This window comes from Sitophilus oryzae, unplaced genomic scaffold (genome assembly GCF_002938485.1).
Source record: "Sitophilus oryzae breed Bouriz unplaced genomic scaffold, Soryzae_2.0 scaffold_1494_pilon_pilon, whole genome shotgun sequence".
In the NCBI taxonomy this organism is placed as follows: Eukaryota; Metazoa; Arthropoda; class Insecta; order Coleoptera; family Curculionidae; genus Sitophilus; species Sitophilus oryzae.
The window spans coordinates 2523465-2535568 of NW_022146163.1; the positions used below are offsets into that span (position 1 = coordinate 2523465).

Consider the following 12104-nt stretch of genomic DNA (forward strand, 5'->3'; position numbering starts at 1 on the left):
AAACTATCGTTTAAAACCAAACAAGGTCTAATAAACAAAATAAACCTACCTCGAAATACTTCCGAGGGCTCTATAATAAATAAAGGCAATTGTCCATTCCTCCATTCAACATTCTGGAGGACAAAATCAAAAGAACACCAACGTGCCAGCAAAATACAAATAAGAGTTAAGTTGGGCTAATCCAAAACTCTACCCTAAAAATACGCAGTAATAATATCGAATCTAAAAAGATAATATCTCATCTTTACCTGTAGCTTCGAAATAGCAGCTGATTCAGATTATGCAGCAAGATTTAAATAAATACCATTTCTAGAAACTGGGTTGCTGATGGCGACAGCCGCCAAACCAAAAGTGAGGTTATATCGCGGAGAGCGAAACCTTGAAAATAAATGTCTACAAAAGCAGTGAAACGATAACAGGGTCAATCAAATAAATTATCAGGCCTGAACGATACGGAATCCGGTAACGCTACGCCAGACATCATATATCATATATAAAAGATATGTAACAAACTAAAAACGTTACACTGTCTAATGAGTCATAACCAAAGATATTTAAACTCGGGAGATACAACGATCCATTCATAAAACGCTCTAAACCTTCATCACACATTGGTTTGCGAAAATCAACGAGTGAGAGAAAGAATGGACAAAGAAGGGAATAGGGTATCGGCGCAACGGCAACAATGTAGTTGTTTACAAAGATTAGACGGTTGAGGTCAATTTCCAGTGGGGTGCCGATCAACCGACAGTATTTTGAGGAAATTAAAATAATTGTTTAATAAATTTAAAAAAATAATAATAACACTTACATATTTGTCGCATTGTAAAAAATTGAGGGAGGATATTAATAGGAAAAAAATAAGTTGAGGGAGGATAGCGAAATAAGTAAAAACCGGCATAATTTTTTATTATTAGATGGCTTTTCACATAAGAATAACGTTTAAAAAAATCAATAAGCGTTTTTTACTTTATTTTATTAAATAAAATATCAAATTTTGGGTGTATTAGTAAATGCAGTTTCAATATCTTGTTCCAAACCTTGTTCATCTCCGGTAAATGAGACTCCCTCTATTAGCAATAACAAAATAAAATAGTTATTTTAACCTAGTAACACAATATTTTACCAAAAACTAATATTTGCAGACTTCACATATTTCTGATAAAAACTTGTACGATCAAACGAACTTACCTGAAGTGAAGTTCGATCGTAATTATATGAAGCGTCCAGTCCGAATGTATTATCTTGATTTTACAATACGTAGTCCGTCTCTGCATGCATGCACTATTTCAAGGCTAAAGTCAAAATTCCCTCCCTGTCGCTGGCCCACGCCGCGTCCCGCGTCGCTCTCGTCGGCTCTGCGCACGTAATTCATTCTTTAAAGTTTTATTCATTAATTCAAGCGACCATGGGGTAAGACGGGAAGGGAGGGAAGATAATACATTCGGACTGGACGCTTCATATAATTACGATCGAACTTTACTTCAGGTAAGTTCGTTTGATCGTACAATTATATTCGCGTCCAGTCCGAATGTATTATCTTGATTTTACAATACGTAGATGTTTAAAGATCTGTTGGTTGCGAATTAATGAATTGGTGCGGAAAGTTTTTTTTTGAGTGGTATATGAAAGGCAGCTAAATATCTTAAATATCAAAAATGTTTATTGAATGCAACCAAAATGAACAAATTGACATATAACGATAGTTATATCAACAAATAATGAACAAGTAAAGAATATATAAAGAACATATTTAACGTAAATTAAACTAGGCCTTACGGCAAAACATTGTTAAACATTGAACATATAAATGTAAATTAAGCTTTGTCAGAATTACTTAAAATAGCTTTGGCGTATGCAGTTCTGTCAGAGAGAGGTCTATTGTAAAACTTGGCAAATACAGATGACCCTTCGGACCATCCTACTGTCCTGCGTATTGTTTCAATTGAAATTCCCTGTCTCAATGCGGCAGAACTAGAAGAATGTCTTGTCGAGTGAGGTTTAAATTGAGAAATATCTATCCCTGCTAGTTCTAACATTTTCTTAACCCATTTGCTTAGCGTTTGTTTCGAAGCAACTGAATGAGGTCTTTTAATTGTTAAGAATACAAAATCATGCTCCTTTTTTCTAAACACTTTTGTTGCATCGATGTATTTTTTCAACGTCAAGGCAGGACAAAGTTTAGGCCTCTCTTTGAAAAAGGGAAGATATAGTGTTGGCTGAACCCGATTTAAACCTGAAGTTTTTATTGGATCGGTTATATTAATTTGAATTTCCTGTTCATTTTCCAGTATATTGGTTAGCCTGATCAAAGACAGCGTCTGAAGCCTCTCTCCTGTAACTAAAGTCAAGAGTGTTATTAATTTATGGGATAATAAGTTAAGGTCCAAATCTTCAGGCAATTGTTCTATGTAAGAAAGTAGAACTTCGGAATCCCACGTACTGCCGTATTTTGGTTGGGCCGGTCTCAGACGCGCCATTCCTTTCATGAATCTTTTTATAAGAGGGTCTGACCCGATATCGTTAATTAAAATAAGGTTTAAAGCTGAACTGTTGGAGTTTATAGCACCGTACTTATAATTATATTTCTCAGATGTATATTGTAAGAAGGTCAGGATGTCTCTATTTGCCGGTCCAAATACAGAGATATTCTTCTCCAGGCAAAAGTTCCACCAGAGGCTTGTTGTGGTGTATTGCTTCATAGTGGATTCGGAAATTGAAGATATTAGCGTATCTACAGCTATTTCTGGGACGTCTCTCTCTAAAAGCGATTCCCTGATAATCTGGCGACCACCAGGGAAAGCTGACGAGCCAGAGGGTGGATAGTTCTAAAAGGAGAAGAAAGTAAATTAGAATGTGGATTTAAAACTAATTCACTTCCTACTTTCAACCTAGAAAACAGTGGATACCATAATTGAGACTTCCATAACGGAACAACCACGATACCTTCAGCCTTATCTTGGATTATCTTTTGAAGGGTTCTTAAAATTAAATTGAACGGTGGAAAAGCATAAAAAGAAAGTCCCTTCCAATTCACTGTGAACGCGTCAACAGCATATGACCCCGGATCTTTATGCCAAGAAACGTATTTATCGCATTTCTTGTTTATGTGCGAAGCAAACAGATCAACCTTAGGTTTCCCATATTTGTTAACTATCAACTTGAATGCATCTTGTGATAAGGACCATTCCGTTTCGGGGGAAATTTGTCTTGACTCCTTATCTGCAATGAAGTTGTTAGCTGAACTTATATATGTAGCAAGAATCCATAGGTTTTTATTCTCACACCACTTCCATATGTCCCGCGTTAATTTAGCAAGTTCTAGATGTTGGATACTACCCATTCGATTTATGTACGATATGGCAGTGGTATTATCGCATCGTAACAGAATATTAACATTAGTTAAGTTATTCGCAAAACATCTGAGACCGTAAAAAATGGCTCTTAATTCTAAAATATTTATATGCAATTTTTTATCAAGTTCTGACCAGAATCCGTGGGTCTTTTCTAAGTCGCAACATGCTCCCCAGCCTGTCAGAGAAGCATCAGTGAAAATTTCTTTGGCAAATACATCCGTTCTTATGTCGTTAACTGACTTCAAAATATTCTGTTCCCACCAAAGCAGATCTTCGTGTAAGTAATGGGGAACAACCATTATTTCATCAAAATTTCCACTATTTTGTATCAAGGCCATAAATTTTTCACGTTCTAGAGCTTTAATATATAACCAACCATATTTTACAGCCGGACAGGCTGATACTAAAGTACCAATGAAACTTGCAAATTCCCTAATTTTACAGAAATGTTTTTGTCTAAAATGATTAGCTTGTTTTAATATATTCACCTTTTTTTTCCGTAGGCAGCATCATCTGTATAACAGTTGAATCAAATATAAATCCCAAAAAGGTTTGGCGGTTACTGGGGATGAAACAACTTTTTTCTCTATTTATTATAAACCCAAGCGATTCTAACAGATTAACCACAAATCTTGTATTTCTTAGACACTGTTCGTATGATTCTCCAAGAATAAGAAAATCGTCTAAATAATTGACACAAAGTATGTTGTTTTGTCGTAAGATGCAAAGTACTGGCTTAAGCAGCTTCGTGAAACAATACGGTGCTGCTGATAGTCCAAAAGGGACACATGTAAACTCATACAATTGATTTTTCCATGCAAAACGTAAGTATTTACGATGTTCTGAATGCATAGGAATCGAATAATAAGCATCTTTTAGATCAACAGTTGTCATGAATAAATTCTTCCTTAACAACCGTTGAGCTGTCCTATAATCTTCCATTTTAAAATGAGGCGCCGTTACATATCGATTAAGCCTTTTAAGATTGAGAATAAACCTATACTTTCCATTAGATTTTTTAGTTAAAAATATGGGAGAAACAAAATGATTCGGCAAAGGATCACATTTTGTTATAGCCCCTAACGTTTCAAGTTCTTGGATCGCCAAGGTCATTGGTCCGTCTTCGTAATTATGAACCTGTAGATTTGTTGACGCATTAGAATGAGGAGGTTTTTTACAAAACGGAATTTTGTACCCTTCGATCCAAGACAAGACTGATACGTTACATGTCACTGATTTCCAAGCATTCCTAAAATATTTTAGCCGACCGGCTAAGACATTGCTTACCTGTACTGGTTTCTGAAGTTGGACGTCCGTTTCTGTGGATCTGAGGGTCGCCCTTTCGGTGGTCTTCCGTCCCTCCTCCGGTAGGCCGGGCGTCGCCTGTTTAACTGACCTCTAATGGTGGTGTGTGATCTCTCCCCCCCTTCTTTCCTTTTTTGAAGAGGAGAAATGTTTGAGAGAGAACGATATTTATGGTACTGAGAAACCCTAATATCTTTCACAACTTTTTCCATACTTTTTGCTGTCTGGATCTTCTCTCCTAGATTAGGCCCAAAGAGGAATTCGCCAGGGGGACACTTTTCTACTATACCTTTTATCTGTTTATTCATTAAAGGCGAAATTAGTTGACGTCGTTTTTGTGACATCTCATTGACCACCTTACAAATCATTCGTCCAGAATCAGCAACACTAGTCAAAAGCCTGTCCCTGATAGCCTTTGGAATATCTCTCTCTCGCTCTAAAATAGTGTTTAAAGAGGGGCCTAAGGCTACCAAAACTTTACCTAACTGTATTTGGTAGTTTAAATGAGCTTGGTCTCTAGCTGTTTGTAAGTTACTCATACTGGCTTCCAGTTTTGACTTTAGCCTTGAAATAGTGCATGCACGCAGAGACGGACTACGTATTGTAAAATCAAGATAATACATTCGGACTGGACGCGAATATAATTTATTATTATATGTATATTTATTATATACCTATATGAATTTTACAACTACTAAAATGTGTGTCTAAAGGGATCGCACCGCGATTAAAAAACCGATACAATGACACAAACAGAATTAAAAAAAAATAAAATTAGATAAAAAAAGTGAAAATATAATTTTATCAGGGATGAGCGGTGATAAGCAAAGAGGCATAACGAAACAGTATAACCGGAACAGCAACCAATGACGGGCATATCAGAAGAACAAGAGCCTCACAAATCAGTCGAAGAAATTATAATTTTTTAAATGATTTACTGTTATGAATTTAGTAAATGATTTTTAATTTGTTTTTTATAATCTGTAAAGGATTAAAATTTAAAGTTATTAGAAATATTATTCCACAAATGTGGCGCTATGAAACTGAAATATTTTTGGAAGTTAGCTGTTCGGTGTTGAAGAATTTTAAAATAATGCACTTGCCTAGTCGAATGATCATGGTCAACGTAGTGAAACAATGAGAACAAATAGGGAGTCTGCTCTGTAGTTAAAATTCGATAAATGAATGTCATTAAATGAAATTATTACAAATCTAAACAAAATTATTTGATATTATAATACAGTCATCAGAAAAGTCTAGCGATAATTTTAGAAAATCATAAATAAAATAAAATGGCGATTGTTTATTAGTAAACGGTTCTTCCCTTAGTCTTAAAAAATATTTAGTTTTTTTTCTCTGGTTTGCAAAGGAAAATTCATATTGTTTATAAATAATAAAAAGTGCATGTGCAAAGAATTTCAATACAATAAAAGGTAAAAATACAACAAAATGTAGTAGTCATAAAATTCATGTAATAAGTACATTAATTATATGTATATCAAAAGATGTCCATTTACATTATAGCAACCAAAATTTAAAACAAAAGCCGTATTAAATTGTAGCGGCAACAAAAAAGTAAGGCCGCAAAATTCCATTTGTGGTACACCCCAATAAAATTTTCACAAAAGGTAGGTAATGATTTGTCAAACCCAAGTGGGTACCTAGATTATACTTATTCAATACCCTTTCTTAAAAGGGAAACAGAAATTGTTATTAAGTTATTAGTAATTAGTACGTACCATGTATCTTTTATCTACTAATAATTTAATTAATAAATATATAATTTAAAAAACATAATAAATTAATAAATATACAATTTAAAAAATAAACCTAAAAATAAATATAATTTAGAAATCTGCTATCTGCTGTCTAGGTGCACAGTAGGGGTAGAAGGGGGTTTCTGCGCCAGGAGCAGGAGCAGAGCGCACTGCGCATGCGCGTAAATCAGCTAGGAACATGTAAAATACGCTAATAAACAAGAATAAACAGGTTTGAACCGCTTTGAACAGCTTTGAACCGCTTTTTAGCTTAAAACAACAGACCTGTTCATTTTTTGTTCATACCTGTTTATTTCTGTTTTAAAGCTGTTCAAAGCGGTTCAAACCTGTTTATTCTTGTTTATTAGCGTATTTTACATGTTCCTAGCTGATTTACGCGCATGCGCAGTGCGTTTTGTTCCTGCTCCTGGCGCAGAAACCCCCTTCTACCCCTACTGTGCACCTCTGATCTACAGAGAAGAGGATATAATAATATACCTAACCCTACTTATATTTATTTACCAGTGAAAAGTTAAATTTGGATTTAAATGATACACTCTCTTGTACACAATACATGAATGCACCATATTTTCAAATTAATGTCCACAGAAGTCCACAAAATAACGCAAAAATACTATAATACTGCAAATAAAGAATACAGAGCTTGATCGGCGGCATAGCAACATCGCAACAGGAGAATCTAGGAATTTTCATTCATCCTCGAAATACGTTATACTACGCCGGCATATTTCTAAAACTGACGTTGCCAAACTGCTTTTTATTATTAAAAGAAACACGTTCATGATATTTTTATTCCATTATAAAATTTAAAATAGTTAAGCAGTTAAGCATTAAATGAAAAAATTGACGATAGCAAATTAATGTACTATAGAAATATAACGAAATTATTTATTACTTAATAATTGGTTGTGGTATTTAATCGAATACTAATACCAATATACAAGTAAATCTGGCAAATGTTTTCGGTGTAAGAGAGAAAGTAAGGATAGAATAATGGCCGATGAAGGAAAAAGGTAAACAATTGTATCTCTTGAGTTAAATATCTTTGGTCATAACTCATAACTAAGAAAGGGGGACACAACAGATCTTTAAGGTGGCGGTGATTAACACCCCTCTCACTCTTTCTACATTCTACATGGAGATATTTTTATATTTCTTAGAAATTTAATAAAATGCATCCTACAGTTTTACGATCAAAACCTACTCGATTTTCAATAATTTAATATTCCTGAACTAAACTCGGTGTATACCGCTGCGGTATTTAATACTATTTAAATATAAATAAATATTAAACGCCTAATTAACTAAGGTCAATTATCCGCTTATCTAATTTTCTCGTTTTAAATCGTTTTTCCACCCGTCCCTCATTAATCTTTATTAATCTCGTTTATAAGTAGTTAATTGATCTGTATGCAAATGGCGTGTATTTTGTCTTGTTCGTTTATTGCATAAATACGCGTATCTCTTTTCTGTACACATATCATAATTAATTGAGAACCTGCTGCATAATTTTGACAATTGATCCTGATCTAATTAATTGGCTTGATTGGAATAATATGCGGGAGTTTAATAGAGTAAGATAATGAGGTATATTTATATCTATTGCCAAAGGACCTGATCAATATACAGTAGTATGTCCCTGGATTGTTTTTCTAATTCTAAGAGAAAAAACTTTTTTATTACTAATTTTTTATTACAGTTGAGGGTTGGAACCTTTGGTGTTACACAGCAAAATAAAACACTAAACTATGGGAGTTTATAATCATCTGCTGATGATGCTAACATGGTTAGCGAAACGCGCGTCCAGTGTAAAAGTAAAAGTGTTTTGGTGTATTGTGGTGATTTAGTGTTTTATTTTACAAATTTTTTAAAAAAAGTGCATACTTAAAAAGGGTTTTTGCCTGTTCTAAAATGGTTAATTCCCTTTACACACTCTACCACACTGTAAGAAATTTGTTGGGTCCTCCGAACTTTTTCATAATTACCCAAAGTGCATCTCTGTTCACAGAGTCGAAGGCTTTTGTTAGGTCGATGAATGCAACATAAAGTTTAGACTGCTGCTTTTTTACTTTTTCCTGTAGTTGGCGGATGGAGAATATTGAATCGACGTTGCAGCGGTTGGTGCGAAAACCCGTTTGCGATTCTGGGAGGATTTTTTCTATATGTGGGTGCAGGCGGTTTGACATAATTTTTGCAAGAATTTTTCCTCCGATAACCAGTAGTGAAATTCCCCGGTAGTTTCCGCAGTCTGATGCACTTCCTTTGTTCTTAAATATATTCACTATATTCGCGTTGCAAAAGTCCTGTTCTGTTATTGGGCATGTCTAATACATCGAGGCTGTTAGCTGTTATACTGAGGTATTGTGAATGAGAGAACAGAATGAGTGGGAAGAAGCAGTTCACAATAGAACGCAATTGAGAAGAATTGTAAACTCAGTTAACAGCGACAACCAAAAAGTAAAGAGGCAACAAAGCAATGAGATTTTTGAATGTCCGGAGTGCGGCAGACAGATAACATCACGTATAGGGCTTTTCAGTCACAGAAAAGCTCATGAAAGAAAATGCCGCTTGACCATCTTCTGATGCGCGTCAAATAATCGTCAGCGAGTCAGCGCGTCAAATAAACGTCAGCGTCATAGCAGTATGTAGTATGTATGCAATTCCAATATACCTTCTAAATAATACTTCCTTACTATTTAACTTATTTACTATTACTTCCTTACTATTTTGTGCTCCTTACCATTTTAAAACAGCAAAAAAATATGGCATTAATAATAATTGCAAAACGTCTAACGAAGGGTATGGAACTCAAAACCACATCTTTTCAAATGTTTATTTCAAAAAACAATTTTCTTTAAAAATGGGGCAACTTGTTTCAGGAATCAGTTACTTCCCATCGTCAGGCCCAAAGATGGAACTTGTGTAAATTTACCATAATATATTTAGTAAAAAATAACGCCACTTGGTACGTAATTCTACTCGAAATCGCACATTGACATCCACATACCTCAAAAATGAGTTACTAAATGTAAGACAAGTTAATGTTAGTTCGAGAACGGTTAGAAGAAGATTAACGGAAGTGGGTTTAAAGCCAAGACGACCTGCCAAAGTTCCACGTCTTCGCCAAAATCACAAAACTTGTAGATTGCAATTTGCCAGAACCCATATTCAGTGAAATATCGAGGACTGGAAAAAAGTTCTATTCACTGATGAAGAGTAGAATACAATTATGGAAGCCAGATGGGCGAAATCATAGAAGAGTCGGGGAACGATACAGAAGCTGCAACTTTATACAGACTGTTAGTTTTGGAGGTGGCGGTATAATGGTTTGGGGAGGCATTCATTGGGACCGAACTCATAAAAATTATAGGACGAATGACAAGTAACTGGTATATTGAAAATATCCTCCAAGATCATGTTTTGCAATAATGTAGGCCTCATTGGATACGACAGATTCCTATTTATGCACGATAATGCTCGACCACATGCAGCTAGCATAATGACTAATTATCTTGATGTAGTCCAGATTCAAAGATTAGATTGGCCACCATATAGCCCAGACTTAAATCCCATTAAGCATTTGTAGGATGAGCTAAAACGTCATACGACGAAGGAATCCTGTTCCAAATACACTAAAAGAGCTTCGATATGCGATACAACACGAGTAGAATGCAATTCCTCAAGAATATATTCAAACTTTAATTAGTAGCATGCCGAGAAGGATGCAAGCAGTAATTAAAGCTCGAGGTGATTAACTATTCCCTATTTTTCCATTCAAAAGATTTTACTTACTTCTGAAGCATTTAAGTTGAAACTAAGTATCCTTCATTTTCATAAATTTAACATTATTTTTTTACGATTTTCAATAATAATTTAATATTTCTTATTTAAAATGTGTAAAATACATTGATCTTTCTTATTTGTTGCATATTATTCATTAAAATTTATATACATGAAAAAATTTTTGAAAATTTAAAATACTCGATAATTTTGTCCATGAATGTATTAACATACATGCCACAAATTAGCCATACAGCGATTTTATACAATGAGTTGTAAACCTAAAGAACGGATGGTAAATTTACTAAATAATCTTGTTATGAAATTCACAAATTATTTTTTTAGTGTGTCATATTTCTAACAATAATAATATATTTCTTTAATGTATTAATGTATTATCGACGAAAAATAGCGCCATTACAGTATTTTTCCATATCCGTTATTTACACAAACCCCCTACCGCAAAATCACATAACTCATCGAACCCCCGACGTTCAACCGGGAAGACTTTAACCCTTTTCATCCCGTTGGCTCGTCTCGAAAATATCTCGGAGGATGCGTATTTATTAATCGAATAGACGTCGACGGCCCATAGATTAGGCCCGAACGATAGGTTTAGTGTCTCGAGATCCGATGAGTGACAAATTCAATTAGAGGCTCTGCCTCTTATTGAGTTTGTTATGTTTAATAAAGGCGCGCTGTGTGTGCGCTTCACGTCTAAATTGGCCCGAATTGAATTAAACGCCAGTTAGGAACATGGCTTGTACCGGCTGTATATGTGGTGCTTGGTTTGGAGAGGATTGGTAAACATCAGGTGTAGAAGGAGCACAGAACTTTATTTTAACGTGTGTTGTCTACATTATATTAACTAAACGATGTCATATGGGAAAGCGGAGAGGTACCTCAGGACTTTCGCAACGCGAATATAGTGGTTATATTTAAGAGCAAACAGTGCATTAGATTACGGAAACTACCGGGGAATTTCACTACTGGCTATCGGAGGAAAAGTTCTTACAAAAATTATGTAAACCGCCTACACCCACATATAGAAAAAATCCTCCCAGAATCGCAAACGGGCTTTCGCCCAAACCGCGGTACCGTTGAGTCCGCCAACTACAGGAAAAAGTAAAGGAGCAGCAAAGTAAACTCTATGTTGCATTCATCGACCTAACAAAAGCCTTCGACTGTGTAAACAGAGATGCATTTTGGGCAATTATGCAAAAGTTCGAAGGACTCAACAAATTTCTTACAGTGTGTAAAAGCCCCCATAGTAACAACAAGTCTAGAGTATCACCATCGTGGATCACTGAGCGATCCCTTTCTGACAAATACATGAGTTAGGCAGGGATGTGTCTTAGCGCCTCTTCTATTCAACATATTTATGGCAGCACTCTCTATTATAGTGAACAGTAAACTGCAGGAAAGAGGAATGAGCAGATACGATGGCGGCCTATTCAACATAAAAAGACTCACTCATGTGCACTCCCCCGGAAAATCATAACGGTGCTACAAAAATCGGAGAAAAACTATTAGAATATGTAGCGGAATTCATTTACCTCAGCAGTTTGATTTCGGAAAAGGCCAATATCGACTCTGGAATTCAGCACAGAATTAGCAGCGCCTCAAGAGCATTCTGGAAATTAAAAGACAGGGTTTCTGCAATCATAACTTGAGCACAAAAACGAAATATAACTTGCAGTGTACTGAGCATAATAATCCCCTCCCATGTTATATGGAAGTGAAACTTGGGTGCCTTACCGCAACAACTGGTACAGGAACGCATTAAACAAGTTGCAACAGAGATACCTTAGACAACTGTTAAGAATCAAATAATACCACCATGTCTCAAACGTATCAGTCCTTGAAAAAGCTAGCTGCGAGAGTG

At 35.3% G+C, this 12104-nt stretch overlaps 2 protein-coding genes across 2 annotated transcripts in view; both read right to left on the reverse strand.

Annotated features, from left to right (window-relative positions):
• The window catches only part of LOC115877495 (high affinity cGMP-specific 3',5'-cyclic phosphodiesterase 9A), a 543425-nt gene that overhangs the window by 417584 nt on the left and 113737 nt on the right, over positions 1-12104 (reverse strand). The gene's annotated exons all lie outside the window — the stretch shown is intronic.
• Positions 1818-5200, reverse strand: LOC115877596. Its single transcript, XM_030893842.1, has 3 exons — positions 4644-5200; positions 2885-3812; positions 1818-2828 (listed from the first exon to the last, which is right to left on the reverse strand). The coding sequence occupies exons 1-3, from the start codon at positions 5198-5200 to the stop codon at positions 1818-1820; spliced, it is 2496 nt and encodes an 831-aa protein (XP_030749702.1).

Bases quoted from the DNA above. Each gene is read 5' to 3' on its own strand.
- LOC115877596 (XM_030893842.1), bottom strand. From the start codon at position 5,200: ATGAGTAACTTACAAACAGCTAGAGACCAAGCTCATTTAAACTACCAA. The intron at 3,813-4,643 runs GTAAGCAATGTC...TAATCATTTTAG, and splicing joins AACTTCAGAAACCAGTACAG to ACAAAAACATTTCTGTAAAA. The intron at 2,829-2,884 runs GTAGGAAGTGAA...TTCTCCTTTTAG, and splicing joins CACTGTTTTCTAGGTTGAAA to AACTATCCACCCTCTGGCTC.